Below are 24441 nucleotides of genomic sequence, written 5' to 3'. Positions count from 1 at the left end.
GGTGTCTTATATTTGTGTCCGGGTGGAAACAAACTCCCAGCATGAAAGACCTCAAGGAGATGTGACTTTTTTAATTTTAAAGGCAGCATATCGCGTTTATTTTTGGATACAGTACTAAGTATTCCTAGAGGGCTGACGAATTCTCAATCAGCCCATAAAACTTTTGTTTATCAAGGGTTTATGTACACCGAAGTAAATGCAGACCGTTAGAAACCTTGGGTTAAGCATATTAGGCTTTCCAGATATTTCAACAGATTCCGTTGCCTTGGAAAAGAAAGTGAAGAGTACGGAGAGCACTGACTTATATATATAATCACAAAAGTTAATTCTTAGATGATTTTAGAATTTACTTGGGCACTTGCTTTTCTTCCTACATTTTCCCACGGGGTGACGAATCTGCGTCAGAGGGTCTAAAGCCATGCTTGACATCACTGCCCCCACGTGTTCTCCGCTATCTAGCGGCGCGGCGCTCTCTCGGTACTGACCCTCCGAGCTCGGACTCTACCTGCACTGCAGCCCTTCATCCCGGTACCAGTGTCAGATGCGAGATCCCGTGGCTAAGTATAGTCCCTTTCCTCTACTCTCATAATCCGGGATTCGCGGGCAATTGGGTGGCAGCCTTCATTCGGGAAAGGTAGCAGGCAGGTACTCTGAAGGGAGCCGCCGCGTGCACGCGGGTCGTGGGGCTGCGCAACCGGCAGCACGGCGCAGCGGGAGGCCAGACGTGCCCCGGAGGCCTTGTCATCCAGTGAATAGGAACCCTAGGCCCCGAGACACCGCCCACCCCGGGCTGGAGAGCTCGGGGGCTCGCTTTGGGACTACAAGGTAGCCAGCCACTCGGTGACCTTGAACTGTCAGACAAGAGCCCCTGTACTAAAATCTTGACTTCCTCGGCTCTTCCCCTGTCTAGAGTACAAGGGCTCGCACCCTTCCTGGGTCTCATATTGGAGAACGCACTGCTTAGAGCTTTGCTACGCCTTCCTAGAGGCTTTTAAAATGGATTTTAAAATAAAAAAGTAAAATAGATCAAGCAAAGTAAAACAACGTAAGATATAAACCTACGTAACAAATTTTATCTCTTATATTTCAGCTACTTATGTTCCTACTAGCCTAGGGCAAAAAAAGCACCTTATAAAGCCTCACCTTTGGACAGCCTGTTACTTTGTTGTTGTTACTTGATTAGTTTTGGGATTAATCATTTTGATATCTGTTACATTATTTTCTCTTTTGATCCTCAGATTTATCTGTTGGTTCACAATTTGTTGTTGTGTAAATGTATTAAAAGACCGAATGACAGTGTTGGAGCTTCAAGAGGCCTTAGGGATATTAACTTCTGTAATTTCTATATAAAACTTAGATATGAAAAAAAATGACCTTTCCCCTCTAATTTCAAAACGCTGAGCAACTGCAACGGCCATCAGTTAATGACCTGAGTAAATAATGTGTAATCGAATGTCAGACCTCCAGGAGTCTGGTTCTCATCTTCCTTGAGGCTAGACTTTGAATCAGGAAAACAATAGGAATCCATTTTCAAGTGCTTTTAGCTCTGATTAACACTGAGTTAATTAAGAGTTGCCTGTTAACGAGGGGTGGCAAACTTTAATCCCAACACTCAGAGACAGAGGCCTATCTACAAAGAGTTCCAAGACAGCCAGGGCTACACAGAGAAACCCTGTGTCAAAAAAATCAAAACAAAACTACAACAACAAAAACCTTGTCTGTTAATCCCACAACCTAACTAAACCTGCAAAGTAATCTAAAAGGTCAAGTGAAAGGTAATAAAGTAATAAAAGATCTATTGCATTTGAACTCTCAAAATAGACACTGACTTACAGCCTTTGGGCAAAAAACAATCTAGGGGATTATTCTTTTTGTTAACATTTTTTAACTATGTTTCTCCCCCCACCTCACTCTCCCTTTGCCTTCCCCCCCTCACCCTTCTCTGAATACATCTATAGATACACTTTGTTTCACTGAAGCATTTGCAAATGAGCTTCAGGCATCATGAATTTGAGCCCTAATTGTTGCAGCTTGTGCCTCCTGAAGGACATTACAGTCTGGAAAGAGTCTCACACTTAAGATGACAGATTTTCCTAATTATCTAAAAGTTGCCTTTATTACAATAGATGCCTGCTGCCTTATGTTATTAAAAGACTGGGTCCCACAGTTAGAAGTGATCTGTCTGTCTTTCTCCTTCCCTCCCCTCCTCCTCTGCTGAGAACCTGGAACTCAGAGATCTGAATGCCTCTCCCAGGTGCTGGGATTAAAGGTATGAGCCACCACACTTGGCAGGGCCCATTTTCTTAACAAATCTTATTCCAAAGGGAAGTGTGTATTGGCTTTCTTTACGGAGAATGACTGCTTCCCAAAAAGAACATCTTTGCTGATGGAGGATGCAGTTTAGGGTGACACATTACACTTAGTTACAGTGATGGACATCTCAATCTGCATCAGCTACCCACTCTGTATAGCATTTTTAATGTTGTAAAGACGTGTGAGTGCTTGTGTGCTTGTGTGTATATGTATCACATGATTGCTGGTGTTTGAGGAGGCCAAAGAAGAGAGTCCCTTGGAACTGCTACAGCCAGATGAGCTCTGTGGGTACTGGAAAGTGAACTTGTTGCAAGAGCAACAAGTACTCTTTTGTTGTTTTGTTTGTTTGAAGGGTGATTTGTTTTTTGAGGCAGGGTTTCTCTGTGCAGCTCTGCCATCTGTACAGCTCTGCCTGTCTTGGAACTATCTGTAGATCAAACTGGCCTCAAACTCAGAGATTCTGCCTGTCTCTGCCTCCGAGTGCTGGGATTAAAGGTGTGTGCCACCACTGCCTGGCTATAAGTACTCTCACCACTGAGCATCTCTCTAGCTCCCCAGTATTTTTGAAGACTAGTCTAATTGTCTAAAGTTATTCTGCACTATGCATTTTCCTAATTCCTTCATGACTAGAAAAAGAGAGACTATTTTTAGACCAGAATGCCACTAAAGTAATGGTGCATGTCCTAGAGCATCGAAGTAGGGAATTGTGCCTAGGGGTAGCAGCTCCCTTATGTGATGCTAGATCGAACCATTTGATTATGGTGGTAACTGTCTTGTCCTACCAATGAGAAGGGACAAGATTCTTCATTAATAACCTGTAGAGGTGCTTAAAGACAAGTGAGCATTTCTTGTTTCTTAGCATATCCCTGACTTTTATCCATTCTAGGGCTTTGACGGAACCCCAAGGTTGTGAATCACATTACCAGTTATGTAAGGGCTAGGAACAGTTGTAGTAGTTAAGAATGTTAGAAGAATCACTTGGTATAAATTAAAGTCTTACTAAAATTTACTTTCAGAGTTGAAACAAATGGACTATTTTTAATAGAGAAATAGATGTTAGTCCTCTCCCTACCACACTCTTATTCATTACTTTTCTTTTTCTTGTTTGTTTTCTTTTTCTGTGTAGCCCTAGCTGTCCTGGTACTCGATCAGTAGACCAGTCTGGCCTCAAACTGAGAGATCCAAGTGCCTCTGCCTCCAGAGTACTTTAGTCCTGAGGACTCAAGGAGTGCACCACCATGCCTGGCTTGTTAATTACTTTTCAATATTAAATTTCTGGAAATTATGATATGAAACAGACTTCAGGGTGCTTGGTCACTCTCTTGATCTTCTTCAAAAAGTGGATTTCCTTTCTCAGAAGGGAATTTGTTAGTGGGCGATTCGTGATTGTTTGTGTAGCTCTCCTCTTACCCAGCTAGCTCCCAAATAATTGAGACAGGACGATTATATTTAACAAACTTTAAGGGCACAACAACTGAGGAGTGTAACTCTATTTTAATCCTCTAAGCTAATCTAGCTACCTCCAGTTAGAGCGCCTGTGATGCTTGCATTTTAGTACTGATCTGGCTCTCTGGGCAGCAGGTGTTTTTCTCATGGTGTCTCCTGGACTCACCCCTTGGCAAATCTGCCCTTTTTCTCTCTCTCTTTCCCTCCCTCTCTGGTTGGGAGGAAGTCCAGCCTTATTCTCTTCCCCCGATCAGTCATTTACTGATCAACTTCTGTATTGACCAGACAGGGAATCATTAGGGAGCAATGTTTTACAACCAGGTAGAGGACAGAATGTATCTCTGATTTAAGTCAGATTTATCTAGACTACAGGATACAGGTACTGATACACAGCATTTGAATAATAAAGGATAACCCTTTCACTGTACAATAACATGCCTACAAAATTAATTTAGGAAGAAGCAAGGTGCATTAGAGAAGAAATTACAAGCAGGCCATGGCCATACCTGTGCTCTCAGCACTAGTGAATATCCCAAGTTCCAGTCCAGCCTGAGCTACATAGAAAATTGTAGGACACATGAGACCTCGTGTCTCAAAACATACAACACAATTTACAGACATTCGTAATAAATGTGAGGATACAGTAAAAAGAATCAAAAGAGTTTATGACACTTCTGTATATTTGGAGAATGTTGTTATATAAGTAATTGAAATAATAGCTTATTGGTCACATCTTGCAGGTGTTAAAATGTAATGGGGAAAATCCTGGATTTTAAAGGCTGTATGCCTCCAATAGTCCTGAGTTCTAGTTAATCTGAAAATGACCTCATGTAAATTTAATGTTTGATCTGTTCATCTTTCTTAAAGTTATCAGAAGAATCACAAAAAAACTTTTAAGGTATAGCATGACATCATTTCTTTAAAAAAATATGCTAATGAACTACAAACTCGACTATAAACTAATTTCCCTTAAAAAGGCAAAGGCACCGCAGGTGTAACTTGATGGAGCGTTTGCCTCGCATGCTCAGTGCTCCGATTTGACTCCTACTACACAAGGGAAAGCCTGGTTTAGCCTGTCATTCAGTTTGGGGTGATAAGAATGAAGAGCCTTTAAAATGAGTTAGCTGCAGGGTGTGTGGTGTGCACCTCTGGTCCTGGCATTCACATACTTGCAGGAGAACCCCTACCCAGCTGTCCCCCTGCCTGCATGTGTCCTAAGGTAAATGAAGGCATACCAGAATATCTCTTAAAGCCGTGTAGTAGCTAAGCAGGTAAAGGTACTTGCTACACTAGGAAGTCTTCGGCAAGCAGATCTCAAGAGTACAGGGTCAGCCTGGTCTGCATAAAGAGACTGTTAAAAAAAAAAAAACAGAACGAAACAAAACAAATTATTAGCTAAAAGAAATTAGGTTTCATTAGAAAGAAGGGCCTTCAGCAGTCATATTATAATGCATTCAATTTTCAGGTAAGAAATCCAATTTCACTGAGGACAAGCAGAAGGCCGGGCGCTTGCTTTTCCAGAGCAGAAAGGAAACTGATGCATCAGAAAAGGTTTGCACTAATAAAGTCTTCCTTAACTCCCTCTTCTATAGTCATTCTCAGTCCTAAGAGAAAGCTGCCCATTCTTTCAGAGGGATAATCAGAAAGTGACCCTGTTTTAATACTTGCCTTTTTCATAACGAGCCACTTGATGTGATCTCTGGAAAACAGGATCAAATAAAAGAATAGCCTGGGCTGGAGAGATGGCTCAGTGGTTAAGAGCACTTGCTGCTCTTCCAAAGGCCTGACGTTCAGTTCTAGTACCCATGTCAGGCAACTCACAGGAGCCTGTAACTGCAGTTCCTGGAGAGTCTCGCACCCTCTTCCAGCCTCTGTAGGTACTTACACTCAGACACGCACAGAAAGGAGATTGTTAAAGGGTATTAAGAGACCCTCTAGGGTATTAGGAGAACATACCTCTAACCCTGTCACTTAGGAAGTATGGGTAGGAGGATCAGGAGTTCCAAGTCATCCTTGGCTAAAAAGACAGGTTGGAGGCCAGCCTGGGCTATGTGAGACTGATTGTCACCAGTGGTAGATAGAGGTGAGGGTGTGAGAAAATTGGAACATCCTAGTGTGTCAGTCCCTGACACAGGACATGTATTTCCTGTATCTTGCCATGCAACCTCTGAAAAAAGTCAAGAATTTCAACCTAAAGAAACACAAAGTTAGATGTAGGGAAAAGAACCAGATTTTGGCATTATCATACAAGTTTCTAAGGACCTCTAGGCAAGGAAATGAGATATGTCATTTTCAGTGTGAACTGAACTCTGTGCAGTGGTATTTCTAATCTTAGACCTTTTCAGGATGTTTTTCTTTTTGTGACTTTAAAAAAGATGTATATATGTATGTTTGCCACGTGTATGCAACTGCCCTTGAGCAGAGGGTCTCAGACCCTTGGGAGCTGGAGTCACGTGCTCTCAAGCTGGCTGGCAGCATGGGTGGTTGCTGGGAACTAATTGTCTGGAAGAGCAGCAAGTGCCCTTACCTGGTGAGCGTTTCTCCAGCCTCTTAAACCAGAGATTATTCCTAGACTACAGGATACAGGTACTGATACGTAGTCGAGGCGATACATTCTACCTCAGAGGGCTCTCATGTTGCTCCCCTACTCCCTTACAGCACCTGTACATGTCCTGTATTCATGTAACTCTGTCGTTCCCAGAATATTTCAGCCAGGGATGTTGGTGCACACCTTTCATTCCAGAAGGCAGAAGTAGGAGGAGCTCTGTGAGTGTGGGGACAGCCTGCTCTAATAGTGAGTTCCAGTACAGTCAGCACTACATAGGGAGACCCTGTCTCCAAAAAAGAAAGAAAGCAGTGTTTCATGAATAGAGTCGTACAGCATGTGATTTTTTAGGATTTATTTTTCCACTCTATTGATTATTGATTATCAGCAATGTGAAAGTTATTTCAATCAAGTAAATTGATTCCTCCCAGTTTAGTCTTCATTCAGCTACTTTAGTCCTTTTGATTAGCATCATCTTACCAATACTAGAAACCTTGCTGAGACTGTAGTAAGGCTTGGATTAAGTGTGTCTATCGATTTGGAGAAAATTGACATTCTTACTCTATTGAGGCTTTTCAATCTGTGAACAGTACCTCTCCTTTCTCTGATAGTTCCTCTTTCTATTAAATGTTTTGCTTTCATAGATCTTGATGATTCCCCTCCCCCAGCTACTCCCAGATCCCCTCACCTCCTTGCCTATCCAACTTTGTTTTCTCTTTTTCAAAAAATGAGAAACCCCCACAAAAACAGAAATCAAAATAAGTAGGCAAAAGATAAGTAAAACCAAAAATGCTAAAGCCAAGCAAAATGAAACAAAAAGTCCATAGAAATGCATTGAGTTCATATTTTTGTTGGCCAACTATTGCCTCTCTTTTTGGGGGGCAGGAGGGCTGTTTTTTTTTTTTAAATAGTTTTCAAGGTGTGTTATGCATGTTTGGGTGGGCTGACCTTTAACTCTCTCTGGATGGGAGTTGCAGTGATTAGTATTACGTTTAACTGCTGCGTAGGTGCCCACTGCCAGGAAACAGAAGTGCGGCTTGGTGTTTGTATGCCAGCTAAGCCTTGCTGGACTCCGTTAGTTCTGAGAGCTCTTTGTGGATTGGTTGGGGTTTCTGTGTCATCTCAGCTGGGGATAGGTCTGTGCTCTCCCTTCCGGTCTGTGTGTAGTGTTTCCCTTCTTGCTCCATTGCACTTAGCAGTATTCTCCTTGTGCCTCCTAGCAGACATCTCTCTTTGCCTACCGTCTTTTTGAAGCCCACCCAGGCTGGCCTTGAACTTACCATGCACCCTAAATTGGTCCTCCTACCTCCACCTCTTCCTCCCTAATACTGGGGTTACTCTCAGCACACTCAGCTACTTGCTTACAGTCTAGCAGGTATTGTCTTCAGTTGAATTTTATGAAAAAGTTTTTAGCATAATCCCTAGCACTCAGGAAACCAAGGCAGGATGAACATGAGTTTGAGTTAAGTGCATATTACACAGCAAGCCCTTATGTCTCAAGGGAAAACAAAAAGTGATACCTTTTGGGTAAGTGGGGGGTAATAATTTATCTTAATGTGGATTTCATTCAGTTTATGTTGTTCAAGGTTCATTCACCTGCTTGAACTTGCAGGTTTATGTTAGAGGCCAAATTAGGAGACCTGCTTATCCTTGTGTATCTCCGTGGCTGACCTGGGCTAACATGCCTCATTACCACTCCCTGTGTGGCCTCTCCTAGTACCACAGGAGGCCTGCTTATCTTTGGGAGAAGGACAGTAAAGCAGACCTTGATCCCAATCAGGCCTTCTTTGATGGTACCCCAGAGGAGAAGAAGGCAGATAGATACCTTGGCACTGCCCTTGGGATAGCAGCTAGTCTTGTAAGGTTTCCACTGACATAGCAGAAGGTCTTGCTCCAACCTGGTGGAGATAAAATCCCATGCTGTCGCTCTCTTGACCCCACTCTGGTCCAGGTGTCAGAACAGCTCACTGCAGCGTCTAGCAAACACCTAATGATGCTGTTTTCTAGTTCAGCAGCTCACATAAGAAACATTCCGGCCTTTTGCTGATCCTCTGTTGGTGTTTTGTTAGACTAGACTTTCAGGGATTCTTGTTAATGGTCCCATTTAGATGTTGCCAACATTTTCAGTTTTAAGTCTATAAGGCAAAACAGAAAACACCCAAAATTCTGTCCCTGTGTTTATTAGATTCCAAGGCCCTGAGCCAGTCTCCTGCTTTCTCAATACCTCTGTTTTCTTATTTCCTTCATATGTGAGGTCCAGCTTTCTATGTATATAGAAAGCGGGTAGAGAAAAGGTGTGTCTGTACCATCTCACTAACAAACGTTACGTGATATTTGTACAGACCGTTTCTTGGATTGGTCACTGGCACTTTATAACCCCCATAAAATTGCCATACTGTCTTCCCTGGCACACATTAAAAGAATAATTTATATCCTGTTACTATTAAGGCATTCTGCGAAATAAACATAATTAACATTTTTTATTATCATTACTTCAGAGAAAACTGGGCTGTAGCGTGTAGAATGAGACTAGAATAGCAAGTGCTTTCCTTGTATAAGACTTCAAAAACGTCACTAGTCACCAGCATCTTAGGGAGGAAAGAAAGGAGCGAACAGTCAGTGAGTGTGTGCCTGTGTGGTCCATTCATGGTTCAGAGTGGAGATAAGAGGATAAGTGTGTTTGCTGGGACACTACAGTGAGCTGTTTGACACCCGGACCAGAGTGGGTCAAGAGGGTGACAGCGTGGGATTTTATCTCCACCAGGCAGGAGCAAGTTTATCGTGTATTATATGATTTAATCAAAATGAAAATCCTGGGGCTGAGAGGTGGTTGGTGGTTAAGAGCACCTGCTGCTTAACCTCTTGCAGAGGATCCAGGTTCAACTCCCAGCAAATTCACAACTGTCCGTGACTGTCCTATTGAGTCACATACATAACTCAGGGCTAAAGAGTACCACCTGCTCTTCCAGAGAACCTGTGGGCATGCATAAACATGGTACACAGACATACATTCAGGCAAACTCATAAAGATAAATTAAATTTCAAAGAATACATAACTCCTGAAATTTTGAAAACTCTGAATATCTTTCATGAGCCAGTGTTGATTTAATCATAAATAGGATTTGTTAAAAGTAAATGGTGTTTGTCAACAATTACTACGTAAAACTGTTGTTTTACTTAGATTAGTGACACAAATTAGAGTTAAATTGACAGCTATTAGGACAGTTATGAAAATTTAGGAAGAGTTTAAGAATTTTCTTGGTTTCCCTTAAATCCCTACTATGAAGGGGGCTTTTCTCAGTAAAGGACTGTAGGACACTGTCTTAGTATTGTAGATTTGATTAAGACAAAGCCTATGAGTCCTACAGCTAGCATTAGAAAATAAATTATTGGGGGCTGGGGATTTAGCTCAGTGGTAGAGCGCTTACCTAGGAAGCGCAAGGCCCTGGGTTCGGTCCCCAGCTCCGAAAAAAAAGAACCAAAAAAAAAAAAAAAAGAAAGAAAATAAATTATTGTCAACTGAGTGGTGGTGGCATGGGCCTTTAATCTCAGCACTCATGAGGCAGAGGCAGGCAGATCTCTGTGAGTTTGAGACCAGGTTATTTTCAGATCAAGTTCCAGGACAGCTAGGGCTACACAGAGAAACCCTGTCTCAATAAGAAAAAGGAAAGAATTGTTGTCATTAGAATCTGTGAGATTATATATGGGGAAGGCTTATAAATATGTGTATAAGCTGACTATTTTTTTAACTTTGAAATAAGGTGACTAATAAACATACTGAAAGAATATGGCTGCACAGATACCAGAATCTGACCAGATAAAACAGGTAAGATACTCAAGGTAATTAAGGGAATAGGCTCTTAGCCAGGTATGGTGTCACACACCCTTAATCCCAGCACTCAGAAGGCAGAGGCCAGCCAATCTCTATGAGTTCAAGGCTAGCCTGGTCTACATAGTTCCAGGACAGCCAGGGCTATGTGGATATATTGTTTCAAAGGGCAGTAGGGGTGGGTTAGAAAAACATTGCCTGGTAACTGCAGCTGTGTCTGTGATCCCATAGTTTAAATGTTTATAATTTCATTTCCCAGTGAGTAACACCTGCATGGAGTGCATGCATGTAACCCCAGCATTTAGAAAGCCCATATAGAAAGATTGGATTAGCCTTGGTTAATTAATTAACATGGTTTAACTACTATGAGTTAAATATTTACTCAACGTAAAAGTGTAGCATTTATGCCCCAAAACCATATTTAAGAACATTAAAAAAGTGTATGTTTATTTTGCTTTAGAGGCCAAATCTTGACATGTTGCTGAGGTGGGTTTCTAAACTTGTAGACTCCTGCGACCCTGCACTTCAGCCTCTTAAGTAGCCAGGACATCAGACGTCACTCCACTGTGTGGGGGACAGCAGTTAAGAAAAGTACAACTAGGAAGGAAGACCGTGTGTGTACACTAAAGCTCCTTAAGTCAGCAAACAAATTCCCATGGAGGAGGGGAAGCGGGGTGTGACAGGGTAGCGTGTCTAAGTATCAGTGAGTTTTAAAGCGTCGTGGCTGTGCAGCCCAGGTGTTAAAGCGCTTCTCATTTATAGTTTAAGGAGTTCCTGGGAACCTACAATAAACTTACAGAAACCTGCTTTTTGGACTGTGTTAAAGACTTCACAACAAGAGAGGTGAAACCTGAAGAGGTATGAAAAGTGTTACTCATTTAAAAAAAAAACATTTGCCACAATTCACAGAGTGAACCACCTAAGCATGTCATTGTTCTTTCTGACTGGGCTGCCATGGAAATGCAGTTGCTTAGAGGAACTAAAGCAGTTGGGGACCCCAGATCGATGGTGCCAAGTTGAATTTAACAGTTGCCTTGCATCAAGGCAGGCCGTTTTACAGACCGAGTATGCAGCAGCTGAGTTAGGCTCCAGAGCACGTGTTTTTTGGGTTTGTTTGTTTGTTTTGTTTGTTTTGTTTTTTCGACCTTTCAAGACAGGGTTCCTTCTCTGTGTAGACCAGACTGGCCTCCATTTGGACATCTGCCTGCCTCCACCTCGCCAGTGCTGGGATCAAGGTGTGTGCCACCACCTGGCAACACAGGAGATGTTCTTTATCTGCCTTGTCAAGGTGTGATGAAGGAAGCCTGACACCACTCCTGCCTGGCCCTGAGCGGTTAGATTGGCATTAGAACTATCTGAGAATGTGGTGCCCGTGATGCTCAGTGGAGACCCCGGGCTGATCAGCACCCCGACCTCCACTGTCCATATAAAGGTGTTTATGTATCTTCCAACAGAGAAGTCAGAAAACGTTCATGCCCAGATGTAATTTGTTAGGTAATTTAACATACAAAGTTTAGGAACTAGATGCCAAGTATGACATCCGTTTTGTAAAGGAGCATGTTGTGGCACCTTGCAATTTCATACTTAGGCCTTGATCATGCAGTACTCTTATTTTTAAAAACTATACTTTATATTTATCTATACAATTTACATACTAAATAGCACTAAAGTGGAGTGCTTTGATGTAATTTTAAGTGAGAAAAGTAAGATTATAAAACTCCCTATAACAAAAAATTTTAGTCCCTTTTTCAGATGGGACAGATCTATCAGTAAGCAGTCTTGTGAGTTCCCGAAGCACCGGTGGCAAATGGGGTTGGAAAGCAAATTCCACCTTCAGCCCCTGCCTCAGGATAACACATTCCAGAAAATAGACATTCTGACAAGTTAGAACTGGAAGAAAATAGCTTTATTATCTCTGTCATGACTGAGAAGTATCTTTTTACCCACAATCCATCCTTCTTTATCATCTATAGTTACCTTCTCTCAGTCTCCTTTGTGAGTCTTTGGACTTTACACACATTTATGCCCATTAACAGATACACAGGTATACATTATAGGATCTACATGTGAGGGAGAATCTGGAAGGTTCTTTCTGAGCTTGGGTCACCTTAGTTGATATTAAGGGTTGAAGGTGGGGGAGGTTCAGCATTTGGAGGCTACGGCAGAAGATTTTGAAATTCCAGACCAGTCTTGGCTGAATAAAAAGACCTTGCTCAAGAGCAAAAAATAAATTAATGTCTTCAGTGAAAATATCCAGAAGCAAGTTTCTCATAAAAAAAGGAACAAACCTTCTACTGGGTATGTGTTTGATTATCAGTCTAAATAAGGAGATAGGATTGTGGGCTTTGAGGTTAGAGAAAATTCCAGATCTAGTCTGTCATGAAGGCAGAGCAGAACACACTATTGTTCCTGGTGCCGCAGACCTGTAGGGACTTCATAAACCTTCATCTCATCAGTGGGTAAAAGCATAAACAGTGTAAAGCTGTAACATCGTAAGCCAAGGACTCAGTTTTGTAGATCTACCCATGGTTCCCCCTGGTGACTTCTTCAGAATACAAAAATGTTTATTTTTGTGTTGCCTCTTGGATCTTCCCCTTGTATTTCTAGGTTACCTGTTCAGAACATTGCTTACAGAAATATTTAAAAATGACACAGAGAATATCCATGAGATTTCAGGAATATCACATTCAGCAGAATGAAGCCCTGGCAGCCAAAGCAGGCCTCTTAGGCCAACCACGGTAGAGGCCGGAGGCACGGACTTGCACTGAGAGATTGCCAGCAGCTGTCACAGTCAGAACAAGGATTCGTCTGGTGGAGAATCCCCTGACACAGCAAGCGCCGTGGTACATCATCTGTCATGACTACCTGGCCAACGGAAACCACCGGAGAAAAAATCACTGTTCACCAGAAAGAGTCAAAACAGAAGGCCTTTCTGTGCAGTAGAAATGGTAAGATGCAGTGTTGTTGAGGCCTTAAGATTCGTCTGCGTGGTCACCATGATTGCAAAAATAAACCACTGTTCTTTTCTTTGTGACTGTTAATTTTAAAAGCAAAATATGTGTCCAATCATGTATGAGATAGAAAAAATTTATTACTAAAAGTAAAATAAGTGAAAATATCATTGAGCAGTTGTTTTTACTGGACAGAACATACTCTGACTGGGTGTGGATGCGCTGAGATGTTTTCAGTCAGGATCATCCGTCAAGTACTTCTTGCTCATGCATGTCTGCCTCAAGTTGCTGGTGGATACACAAAACAGTTACTGCTAATTATTTCAAGGCATAAGTTTTCCTCTTGCTTCTTTTGTCAGATGAGACACCTAGCTACATTTTGACATCGTTAGGGAACCCTTTAGAGGCTTGCTACGATATGGTTACAACTGGTGTGCCCTAGTAGAGTCTTAGTTTGTTTAAAAACCGAAAGTGTGAGTTAGTGAGGCTCAGCTAAAGGCACTTGGCCCAAAGCCGGACGTGAGTTCCCACACAGCCACTGGTGCAAGGAGAGCGGACTGACTTACTCCAGCTGCCCGCTGTCCACACACTAATTGCTGTGGTGCCCATGGTTCCCCACCACCACACTGCCTCTCTCACACTAGTGCCATGGTGTCTGTGGGCCCCCACTACCACACTGCCTCTGTCTAAACACTAATGCCATAGTGTCCGTGGGCTCCCCTCACATACAACCCCCTCCCCAACATGAATGGTTTTAGTGTAAATGCACACAGCTAATATGACCAGTTGAATAGAATGAACCAGAGTTAAATGTATCTCATGGCTAATAAATACTGAAACAAATTCAAAGCATTTGCAAGAACTTCTAGCAGATAAGTATAGCTACTTTGTTTTTGTTTTATTTTGTTGTATAACCAAACTGGTAAAAGGGAGCTTACAAATAGACTCTATTCGTTACCAATCTAAAGCCACAATACAACACTGGTATGTTTAAATTAAGAAAGCTATTTCTATGTCTTGTCAGGTTAGTAAGAAGTACCACTCTGCTTTAAAATTGCAATGTTAAAACACATGTAATAACAAATCACACAATTCACTATAGTAAAACATGGAAAATAAGATACTCTTACCTTAGTGAAAGAATAGAACCAGAAATAGATATTACTTGAGAACTTTGGTGGGGAGGGGTCCACATCCCTACCACTGTTTCCTGTAATCAAGTCCCCCGTGGTTATTTACTGTCTATTTTACAAGGATAATTAAATACATGCTCACCTGGCAAATAATGGGAATTTTGTACAAAAGCATCTGAAAAACCTCAGGAGGGAGTGTGTTTTTGAAAAACATCAGTAGCTCTTTCGGTTGCCCACACACTAAAAGGGCATTGGTGAAATGTTCAAATCCCATTCCATGCTCCCCTGAAACAGATTGGTTACATTTAAGCCAAAAAAATTTAAACAGTTGCTGTTTTTAATAATTATGTGGGAGGAGAGGGGCAGGGAGGCTGAGAGTGTATATGTGCTCCATAGAGACCAAAAAAGGAAGTCAGGAACTGGAACTGGGGTTTTGGATTTTCGTTTACTTTGACGTACGGTTTCTGTAGTTCTGGCTGCTGAATGTTGGGATTAAAGATGTATGCCACCACACCCAGCCTTAAAACCTGAGTTACACATGGTTGTTGTGACTATCTGGTGTGAATGCTGGGGCTGAGCCTCTCACAAGCTAACAAGTGCTCAGTCTGGGAGAACAATAGGCATTTTTACTGATCTCTCCAGACCTTACCCAAAATGTTAATACTCTTTAAATGCATATTCCATAATTACCAAGAAAGCATCGAGCAAATGCATATCACTGGGCACAGGTGGTGCACGCCTTTAGGCCCAGCACTCAGGAGGTAGAGGCAGGCGGATCTCTGGATTTGAGGCTAACTTGGTCTATAAGAGTGTGCTCCAGAACAGCTAGATCTATAGAGAGAAACCCTGTCTCCAAAGACAAACAAAAATAGAAAGTGCTTATCAAACTAACGACTATTTAGACAAATCCCATGTGAGTCAAGAGCAAAGAATGAGGGAAAATACTGGGTGTTGTGTGAAGAATTTTATGAGAGAAATTACACGTTTACTCAACATTTTAGGAGTGCACACTTGCTTTAGAATTTTTTTTAAATATTTACTTATTTAATGTATATTACAGATGGTTGTGAGCCACTATGTGGTTGCTGGGATTTGAACTCAGGACCTCTGGAAGGGCAGTCAGTGCTTTTAACCACTGAACCATCTCCCTAGCCCAGAAATGTTTTATAGAGGGTGGTGGTGCAAGCTTTTTCTTAATCTCGTCTGTTTTTATTAATATGAGTTGGCCATCCATGTTTGATAGGTAAAGTATGATCAGTGAAACATCTGCTGCAGGTCATTCAACTGTACATTTATTTGATGTGCACGGGTGTTTTGTCTGCACGTCCATCTGTACGCTAAGTGCATGCCTGGTGCTCACAGAAGCCAGAGAGGGCTGGCGAGCAACCATGTGGGTGCAATGGAACCCAGGTCCTCTGGAGGAACAGCCAGCGCCCCCACCACTGAGCCATCTCTCCAGCCCTATTTTGGTTGTGTATTTTGAGACAAGTTCACACCATGTAGCCTTGGCTGGCCTCACACTCCTGCCACTGTAATTAAATTAAACTTTTAGAAAATATTATGAATTATAAATTCAGATGAATGAAAAGACTTACAACCTACTGTTAAGAAGGAAAAACCCAGTTGAATTTTTGTTCCAATCATCCTTATTCACCTTTAAACTCTTACATGATGACTCTCAGGGAGTAAAATTATAAAGATGTGCAGTCTCGTGTTAGCATCAGAGAAGTGTTGTGTTAACACTGAAGAGTGTAGAGTCGCTTACTGTGTGCCCATGCCACCTAGCAGACACCATCATAGGTGAGTCAACCCGACTTGTTTTCCCTTTTGACTTAACAATTCAAATTTTACCTCCTCACACTTCAACTAAAGTTAAAGATGAAAGGTTTTGTCCATTTAATTTTCACACATCCAGGGAGTATCCAGGTTGTTCTTTGGGAGTGGCTCACCCCCATGAAGGATCAGAAGGATCAAGTTCTAACACTGAGCCACACTGCAGGCACATCCACAGCTATCGGCCCCCATTTTATGAGCCCCCTCGTCTATACAATTTGAGGAATCCTGTTTAGGAAGACTACATAAAATTATGAATAAAAGATTGCTCTGGGACTTGAAAAAATGGAGATATTTAACATAACTTCCGCTAGCTTATGTAGAGTTACTCCCGTTATATCACATGTCCATTCTAATTTAGTTAAAGCTAAGTTTTGATTAATTTGAAAAGTATGTGAAAGCAAAAATTAATTTGTTACCATGCTTTTAAGCTAAATAACAATCATGGACAGACACAGTTACAGGTTATGTAGACCATTGATTCCCATTTGTTTTGTTTGTTTAGGAAGATTTGTTTTTTCTTGAAAGATTTTATATGTGTGAGTGTGTTGCCTGCATGTATGTGCATCACAAGCATGAGGTGCCCAAGAAGAGGATATCGGATCCCCTGGGACTGGCCTTATGATAGTTGTTAGCCACACATGTGTGCTGGAAACCAAACCTGAGACATGAGCCATCTCTCTGTCCCTTAATGTTTTTATAAGTCCTAGATGATGTTAACCACTTAAATACAGGCTAATACACACGATCTTGAGAGGAAAACAAAAGAACACCTTTAATCCCAGCACTCAGGAGGCAGAGGCAGGTTCCAGAGAGCAAGTTCCAGGGCAGCCAGGACTACACAGAGAAACCCTGTCCCAAAGAAAGAGGAAAAAAGAGAGAAAAGACTGGTCACCTTTAACCCCAGCACTAGGGAGACAGAAGCAGGTAGATCTCCAGACCAGTCTGCAGAGTTCTAGGTCAGCCAGGAATACACAGAAATGAAAGGAAGGAAAAGTTGGAGGAAGTTAAAGTAACTTCCACAATCTTACAGAGAGCTGCTCTTGTAGCTGATATATTCATTCTAACCTCACTAAAGCTTAATTTTAGTTCATTTGAAAAATTGCTCTATCTGAAAGCAAAAGTCAAGTAAAAAATGTAAAATTATCATTAATGTACAACCATTTTAATTTACATTAATTTCAGGAGGGAAGACAGGAGAGGGGAAAAGACAGATTTGTCTTCTGGCTTCACACAATAAATACATGCAATAAAAAATTTTTTTTCAAGTAGAAAACAGGCACTGTGGATCTAAGAGGTGCTTAAGAGCACTGGCTGCGGGTTAGGGAATTAGCTCAGTGGTAGAGCGCCTAGCAAGGGCAAGGCCCTGGGTTCGGTCCCCAGCTCCGAAAAAAAAAGAAAAAAAAAAAAAAAAAGAGCACTGGCTACTCTTCCAGAGGATCAGGCTCCTACATAGTGGCTCACAACCCTCTGTACCTCCAGGTCCAGGAGATCTGGTGCTCTCTTCTGGCCTTTGAGGCCAGACCTAAGTGCAGGCAGAAAACTGAACACACAAGTAAATTAAAAAGAGATATAAGTGCTATGGTATGCAGGAAGCTTGCAAACCTGGCCAACATTTTACTTAATGACTATAATTCTTAATCTCCAACATTATCAGTTTTCTCTTACCCAAGTCAACCTGGATTCTCTTTCCTTGCTGTACTTAGCACCAGAATCAATACACCATTGCTACATTGGCACAATGAGTGTATCACCTATTACCACTTTAACAATGTTGTGAAGTGCTTGGCGAGTTAGGTGAAAGTTCAAACACAGCTGTAGTCATAAAGTGTAGGCCCCTCTTGCTCCCACACTAGAACATCATAATGGCCTTTTGTAATGATTTTTATCATTGAAATATTAAATATTTGGAATATTTAAGTCAGGAAAATACTGGGTTTTTTTGAGACAAGTTCCTCTATGTAGCCCTAGCTATCCAGCAGCTCATAGATAAACCAGGCTGGCTTCGAACTCAGATCCTCCTGCCTCTGTCTCCCAAATGCTGGGATTTAAGGTGTGCACCACCGTATCTGGCAAGAAAATTTTTACAATGCATTTTAGATTATTTTTTGGAGACACTCAGTAGCCCAGGCTAGCCTCAAATTCACAGGGCTCTCACCTCGGCATCTTGAGGCTTTGAGAGTACAAGTATGTTCTACCGTACCCAAGATGGGGATAGTAGTTCCAAGTCAAAATTCTGAGACAGCTTCTTTAACTGAAGTGAGTCGGTCACCACACTAGCTATGTATTTGATATTAAATATTAATGTTTCCTTTTTATTTTCTCTCACTACATAATAGTCCAGGCTAGCCTCAGACTCAGTGGTTTTATAAGTGTATGCCATGCCTGGCTAATCATAGTTTTTGAAGGAGATATGATTAAAAACTTAGAAAAGAATGTTTTGGGGCTGGGGATTTAGCTCAGTGGTAGAGCGCTTACCCTGGAAGTGCAAGGCCCTGGGTTCGGTCCCCAGCTCCGAAAAAAAGAACCAAAAAAAAAGAATGTTTTATTCTTACCTCTAGCTAAACAAAGTTTTCCCATCTGCATCTCTTGCAAAAAAAATTCTTGTAGTGTTTTCTTCTTTTCTGGATCCCATAACTAAAGGATTTATAAAATATGTAACAATGAGTGATAAATGTATATAGTTACTGTCAAAATTAATGTTTCTTTATAAAGTACCTCTTAACAAATAAAACATGCACACATTTAATAAAAGAAGTAGCGCGTAGGCCAGGCTGGCGCACATACCTGTATTCTCGGCGCGTGGGGAGGAAAAGCAGGTGGTATCTCTGTTCTAATAGCTGACCTTGGTATTGATACAGTGCAGGTGGCTTTGTCTGTCAAGGGATCTTTTTCTTGTCTGGTTAGTGGCAGTGCCTGTTAATTTAGCAGCAGTGACTTTCTAGTCTGTGGGGTCATTTTGTCATTTGCCTGTAGTTCTTAGTCAGGAAGCTTCATAAGGCTTCTATACTCAAACTCTGTCTCAGAGGGGCGAAGTGCATGGTTGGGGATAGGGTGGCATGGTGTTGGTGACTGGTCAGAACATCAGCCAAAGCTAGGGACGACATCAGCAAGCCCTGTGCCTAGGGCTGATCTTCCAGGCAATCCTGAGAAAGGGGCTTCCTTTGGTCAGTTAAAATGAAGTTAGTGATGACAGGTTTTACTGGGTACGTGGAAGGGGAGCAAGCTCTTGTAAGGAGAAGATGTTGGCGCCTAGAACCTGAGGGTGTTTTTATCTTCCCCACAAGTAGTCACCTGAGTGCTGGTAAAACTCTCGTGCTTAGGCTGCACTCGGACCTACAAAACAGACACGGGCTCAGGAGTCAGACGTCAACATTTGCAGCTAGCTCGGGTGCTCCTGGGCTCTCTAGTCTTAGGCTCGCCGCTGCAGTTGACATTTCCTTGGCTGTGTGTGACCATCTGAGATGCTTTTTGTTTGGTCAGGTGATGTTTGTTCTGCGTGTTTATGCATGTGAGTACAAGTGTGCACAGAGAAGCCAAAGGACACCCCTAGGTGCCATTCCTTAGGAGGCCACCCACCTTGCCCTTTCTTTTTAAACAAGGGTATCAGATAGTTGTGAGCTGCCATTTGGATGCTGGGAATTGAACCTGGTGCTCTGGAGAAGCCGCCAGTGTTCTTAACCACTGAGTAATCTCTTCAGCCCTCATCAGGCTTTCTGAGACAGAGATCTTCCTAATCTCTACCTCCCCAAGTACTGGGATTTTAGGCACATACCACCATGCCCAGTTCTGTTCTTGGTTTTTGTTTTGTTGCTGTGGGTTCTGGGGATCAGACTCAGGTCTTCACACCTTTGCAGAGAGCACTGGACTGAATAAGCTATCCCCAGCACTGGTAAGGCAGAGTTTTGCTATGCAACCTAGGCTAGCCTTGAACTCACATTCCTCCTGCCTCAAGATTCCTAAAAGCACTGGGATTACCGGTCCCAGCACACAAGGCCAGCCTGGTCTACAAAGTGAGTTCTAGAACAGCCAGGGCTACCCAGAGAAATTCTCTCTCAAAAACAAAGAATTATGTGAGAAAACATCTGACAAGTTCTGCTTTTGCATTTATCATACCTCAATTATTTGGGTTTTCATTATTTCTAAACCAGAGTGGTTTTTCTGTCTTTAACCCTCTACCTATCCACCTTGTCTTCCCTATTGACACCACAATTGTCATTTTTTAACAATAAATAAGTAGGCATATCTATTCCTGAAATAAGTTACCACCACACAACAAAAAACACAAAAAGTTGTACAGACTTTACAGTCTGTACACCAAACTACCACTCAGCTGTCTCCTTTCCACAGCACACCGTGGATACTACAGTTTCACATGTGTGCCTCTACACAGGCTGTTTCCCCGCACACACAATGTTCAACAGATGTTTCATGGACAAGCACAATCTGCCGACTATTCTAGATACAGTCGGTGCAGAACGAAACGCAGACAAGGTTATGAGGAGCCTAGACTAATAAGTCGGAAACAAACAGTCACACACTGAACATGTTGAAGGGCGATACTCATTGAGGATTCAGAAGGCAGGAGCTGTACCCGACTGCCCAAGTCAAGCTGGTCAGGGAAGGCATCTGCACGAACATGCCCCGCCCCTTGAGTGCTGCCTGCCTACTTCTATAACTATGTCGACAGTCTTTCTGACTTCCGTTTTCCCCTTTCCTCGGTCCTCTCACCAGTCAGTATGAACTGGAACTCAGTTCTTCCCAGATCAGTAACTTCTGCTCTTTCCAGCCCAGTCACCACCGGTGATTTTCATTGCTGCTCACCAATGTTGCTGCAGTAACTTAACCCCTTTTCTAATCCTTCTAGCACGCCCATGCTTAAGGGGTTTGTTTCTTTTGTTTTTCCCCTTTTCTTTCAAAAAATTTCCTGGTCAGAAATCCATTGCTTTCTTAATAAATCTGGAAGCCCAGCCATTAGACCAAGCCTTAGCTTTATCAGTCACTTCTTCACAGTGATCCCTTTGCCAGGTATTGATCAGGCTTGTCATATCTCCTATTTTGCTCCCCTATGCAAACCCCTTCAATCCTCAAGGCTCCCCAGATACCATACACCTTCCATGTCATTCCTGCCTCAGACCAACGACAGCCCCAAAGCCTTATGTAGGAAACATTGGGTTTTCCAAAACAGTCTACAGCAACAGCAGTATTTCCTCTCTGCTTGAAATCCAGCAGCCCTCCGTGCTGTGGGAAAAGCTGCTTCCTGGCACACTCCCATCTCTGCCTACACTCCAACACTTGTTCTCTTCCGGTGTTCAGTGCACATAGTCTCCAGACCTGCCTGTTTGCCCCTGGGAATCCAGCCCAGCATATGAGGGCCACATGCAGGCACCTGCCAACAGTTTCAACTAAATGAACACCTAGCATCAACCGCAAACATGGGGTGGGAGGTGCTTTCAGATAACAGACTCAACAGATGGCCTGGGAGCCAGCCTTGCTGAGGCTGGGTAGAGCAACAGTTATTCTCCACCCAAACCTGCTCAGACTGCAGGTTCAGGAGCCAAGTATTAAGAACAGCAAGCTTAACCAACAGGTAAAGGGAGTAGCTGCTGTGCTAGTTCCACATTGAAAGGCTCTGTCTTCCTCCAGGCTCTTGTTACATTTGTTGACCTCGTCCGTCTTGCTTTGGGCTATTCTTACTGTTATCGTTGCTCTCTGCCAGACTTACCTTGGTGCCTCACACATAACAGGACCGTAAGTAGGCACAGGCTGATCACCTGAAAGATGGAAAAGTAAAGCTTCTCTTGCACTTTTGAGCTCATATGAGTTAACAAAAGCTGGACCAATAGCCAAGATGACTGAATTCTCTTTAAAAATAACTAATAAGGGAGGGGCTGAAGAGGTGGCTTGGTGGTCTAGAACACTGACTGCTCTTCCTGCTGACCAAGGCTCAATTCCCGGCCATCTATAAGGCAGCTCACAACCTTAACTCTAGACCTAGAGGTTCATAATGCCCTTTTCTGACTCCTAAATGGTACCAAGATAGACATATATGGCAGGAAAAACATCCATACACATTAGAATGTTTTAAAAGTGACTAATATGGGCAGCGTAATGGTTCAGCAGGTGAAAAGCACTTTCCACCCAGCCTGACCACCTGAGTTAGACACAGGTACCAGTGACAGGAGTGAACAGAACTTTTCAAGTTGTCTTCTGACCATCATATATGGGCCAACTTCCTCCTCTGTCTAAAATATAATAACCATAAAAACTCAACTAGCCAATCATATTCTATGATGACTGACCTGGGAAGGTCCAAGTCTCTCTTCTTTCTTCTTATTAAAAAAAAAAAAAAAGTTCCTACAAAATTTACTTTACAGATACCTTTCTCTTGCGAATAGTGTTTCGTTTGGCCCAGGCTAACCTTGAACTTGCTCCTGTCTCAGCCTCCCAAGTGCTGATTCTGCACACGTGAGTATCAAGCCCTATTCGTACTTAAAAACAAAACATAAACAATGAGAAAAAAAACTTTTTAAAAACTGCTTGTGAGCTGGAGAGATGGCTGAGTGGTTAAGAGCACTGACTGTTCTTCCAGAGGTCATGAGTTCAAATCCCAGCAATCACATAGTGGCTCCAACCATTTGTAATGGGATTCGATGCCCTCTTCTGGTGTGTCTGAAGACGGCTGCAGCGTACTCATAGTTAGCAAGCAAGTAAGTAAGTAAGTAAGTAAGTAAGTAAGTAAATAAATAAATAAATAAATAAATAACTCTTAAAAAACAAAACAAAACAAAACAAAAACCTGCTTGTGAGTGTTTTGCCAGCATGTAAGTCTGCAGCCATGTGCATGCCTGTAGCTTCCTGGAGGACAGAAGAGGGCGACAAATCCCTTAGGATTGGAGTTAGGTGGTAGTGAGCTACCGTGTGGGAATCAAACCTGAGTTCTCTGGAAGAGCAGCCAATCCTCTTGGCCACTGAGCCATCCCACCAGACCTTCATCCTGTGTCCTTATCAGACCCACGTTTCCTTTCTTTCCTTCCCCTTTGTAATTAGAAAGCAGGTGTGCCGCACTGGCAGGCCTCTTCTCGCAGGGCTTCTAGAAGGTTCCTTGGCGGGTCTGCTGCACTTCACCTGCCTGGCGGGCGCCTTGGCGTTGGACTGTCCAGCTCTTCTTTCTGCAAACACAGGCACGAGCTGGCTGGGAGCGCCAACTGGTGGCCGGGACTGGGCCGCCCACCCTCCCGCCGGCCGCTCTGGCACTCACGGTCCCGCAGACAGCGGCGGAATGCGGGGTCTCGGTGCCGCCTCCGGTCCAGGTAGACGCAGTAGCAGAGCAGGGCGACGGCGCCGCCCGCTGCCAAGGCCGCCAGGAGCCCGACGCTAAGGCGGACGCTGGGCATCGGGCTGCCCAGCGAGCGTTGGGCGCGGGCCGACCACGCGTGAGAAACCCGGAGTTCCGAACCCAGGACCTCAGGAGCCAGAATTCTGAACCTTCTCCAGCCAAACAAGATCATTCCTGTGGCCGGAGCATGCGGCGTCCTTGGGTCGCCTGGGTTTCCCTTGGCCCACATTAGCTGAGCTAGCCCGCCTGCTCTTCTGGGTCCCGGAGCACAGGAAATCCAAGTTCCCCACCCACCATAACTCAGGAGAGGGAAAAGATTCTGAAGGAATACAAGAGAAAAGCAAAGTTGTCATTTTTGCTGGTGCTTTTCCCTTTATGGTTGCTTTATTCGGCAAACATAACAAAAGAATAGACAGACTTTGTCAGGATCATAACCCGGATAAAGACAGTAAAAAGCTAAATTTTGTTGGTTTTCAGAGACAGGGTTTCTCTCTAGCAGTGGCTGTCCTGGAACTCACTCTGTAGACCAGGCTGGCTTAGCCTCTGCCTCCTCTGGTGCCATAAGGTGCTAAAAGGTGTGTGACATAGTACCCAGTTTAAATTTGTTTCTGTTTTTAACTTACATGTACGGGTGTTTGCCTGTACATATGTGTGCCATGGACATGCTCAATGCCTGCAGAGGTCAGGAGGGTGTCTGACCCTCTAGAACTGGAGTTACTGACAACCATGAACCACCATGCGGACACTGGTAAATCCTTGTCCTCTACAAGAGTAACGAATGCACTGAACCACTGAGCTATCTCTTCCAGGCCCCTTTTCATTTTCAACAGTGTCCATGTAGCTCATGGTGGGTGGCCTGAAAGTCTCCACACTCCTGCCTCCATTCAAAAGTCCTTAAATAGGGCTGGGGATTTAGCTCAGTGGTAGAGCGCTTACCTAGGAAGCGCTCCGAAAAAAAAGAACCAAAAAAAAAAAAAAAAAAGTCCTTAAATAATTTTTGCTGTGGATTATTCAACTGTACTCACTGTGAACTACCATTATTGTCACAGCAA

The 24441-nt window shown here is 43.0% G+C and overlaps 3 protein-coding genes and 1 long non-coding RNA gene across 16 annotated transcripts in view; 1 reads left to right on the top strand and 3 right to left on the bottom strand.

Moving 5' to 3' along the window:
• The window catches only part of Kiaa0586 (KIAA0586 homolog), a 103333-nt gene extending 102627 nt beyond the window's left edge, over positions 1-706 (bottom strand). The window contains exon 1 of one of the 3 annotated variants that reach the window (XM_087554736.1): positions 506-706. The gene's annotated coding sequence lies outside the window, so the exon portion shown is untranslated. Of the gene's footprint in view, positions 1-350 lie in introns of all 3 variants that reach the window. The other 2 variants (XM_087554734.1, XM_087554738.1) reach the window with 2 other exon arrangements.
• Timm9 (translocase of inner mitochondrial membrane 9) lies at positions 428-13256 on the top strand. Of its 6 annotated transcripts, none has more exons than NM_133604.1 (5): positions 428-561; positions 5225-5310; positions 10066-10130; positions 10896-10991; positions 12741-13256. In NM_133604.1, the coding sequence occupies exons 3-5, from the start codon at positions 10092-10094 to the stop codon at positions 12873-12875; spliced, it is 270 nt and encodes an 89-aa protein (NP_598288.1). In that variant the 5' UTR covers positions 428-561; positions 5225-5310; positions 10066-10091; the 3' UTR covers positions 12876-13256. The 6 variants fall into 6 exon arrangements, 5 of the variants coding, with proteins under 5 accessions (NP_598288.1, NP_001263358.1, NP_001263359.1 ...); NM_001276429.1 differs by lacking the exon at positions 5225-5310 and adding an exon at positions 2255-2269; XM_087552215.1 differs by lacking the exon at positions 428-561 and adding an exon at positions 1959-2269 and having other exon boundaries at positions 12741-13254.
• Positions 7037-9771, bottom strand: LOC148005299 (uncharacterized). Its single transcript, XR_015623107.1, has 2 exons — positions 9066-9771; positions 7037-8202 (listed from the first exon to the last, which is right to left on the bottom strand). It is a non-coding gene; the product is annotated as an uncharacterized LOC148005299 (long non-coding RNA).
• On the bottom strand, positions 13205-24334 carry Tomm20l (translocase of outer mitochondrial membrane 20 like). 6 transcript variants are annotated; one of them, XR_015622151.1, is made up of 6 exons: positions 23312-24334; positions 23069-23222; positions 21776-21824; positions 18606-18687; positions 14360-14502; positions 13207-13372 (listed from the first exon to the last, which is right to left on the bottom strand). XR_015622151.1 is itself a non-coding variant. In NM_001432176.1 (5 exons), the coding sequence occupies exons 1-5, from the start codon at positions 23445-23447 to the stop codon at positions 13328-13330; spliced, it is 450 nt and encodes a 149-aa protein (NP_001419105.1). In that variant the 5' UTR covers positions 23448-23467; the 3' UTR covers positions 13205-13327. The 6 variants fall into 6 exon arrangements, 1 of the variants encoding a protein (NP_001419105.1); XR_015622149.1 differs by having other exon boundaries at positions 23179-23222; NM_001432176.1 differs by lacking the exon at positions 21776-21824 and having other exon boundaries at positions 13205-13372; positions 23179-23222; positions 23312-23467.
• Between the last annotated feature and the right edge of the window lie 107 nt (positions 24335-24441).

Source organism: Rattus norvegicus, chromosome 6 (assembly GCF_021556685.1).
Source record: "Rattus norvegicus strain SHRSP/BbbUtx chromosome 6, alternate assembly SHRSP_T2T, whole genome shotgun sequence".
Lineage (NCBI taxonomy): Eukaryota > Metazoa > Chordata > Mammalia > Rodentia > Muridae > Rattus > Rattus norvegicus.
This window is presented reverse-complemented; position numbering and strand designations above follow the sequence as displayed.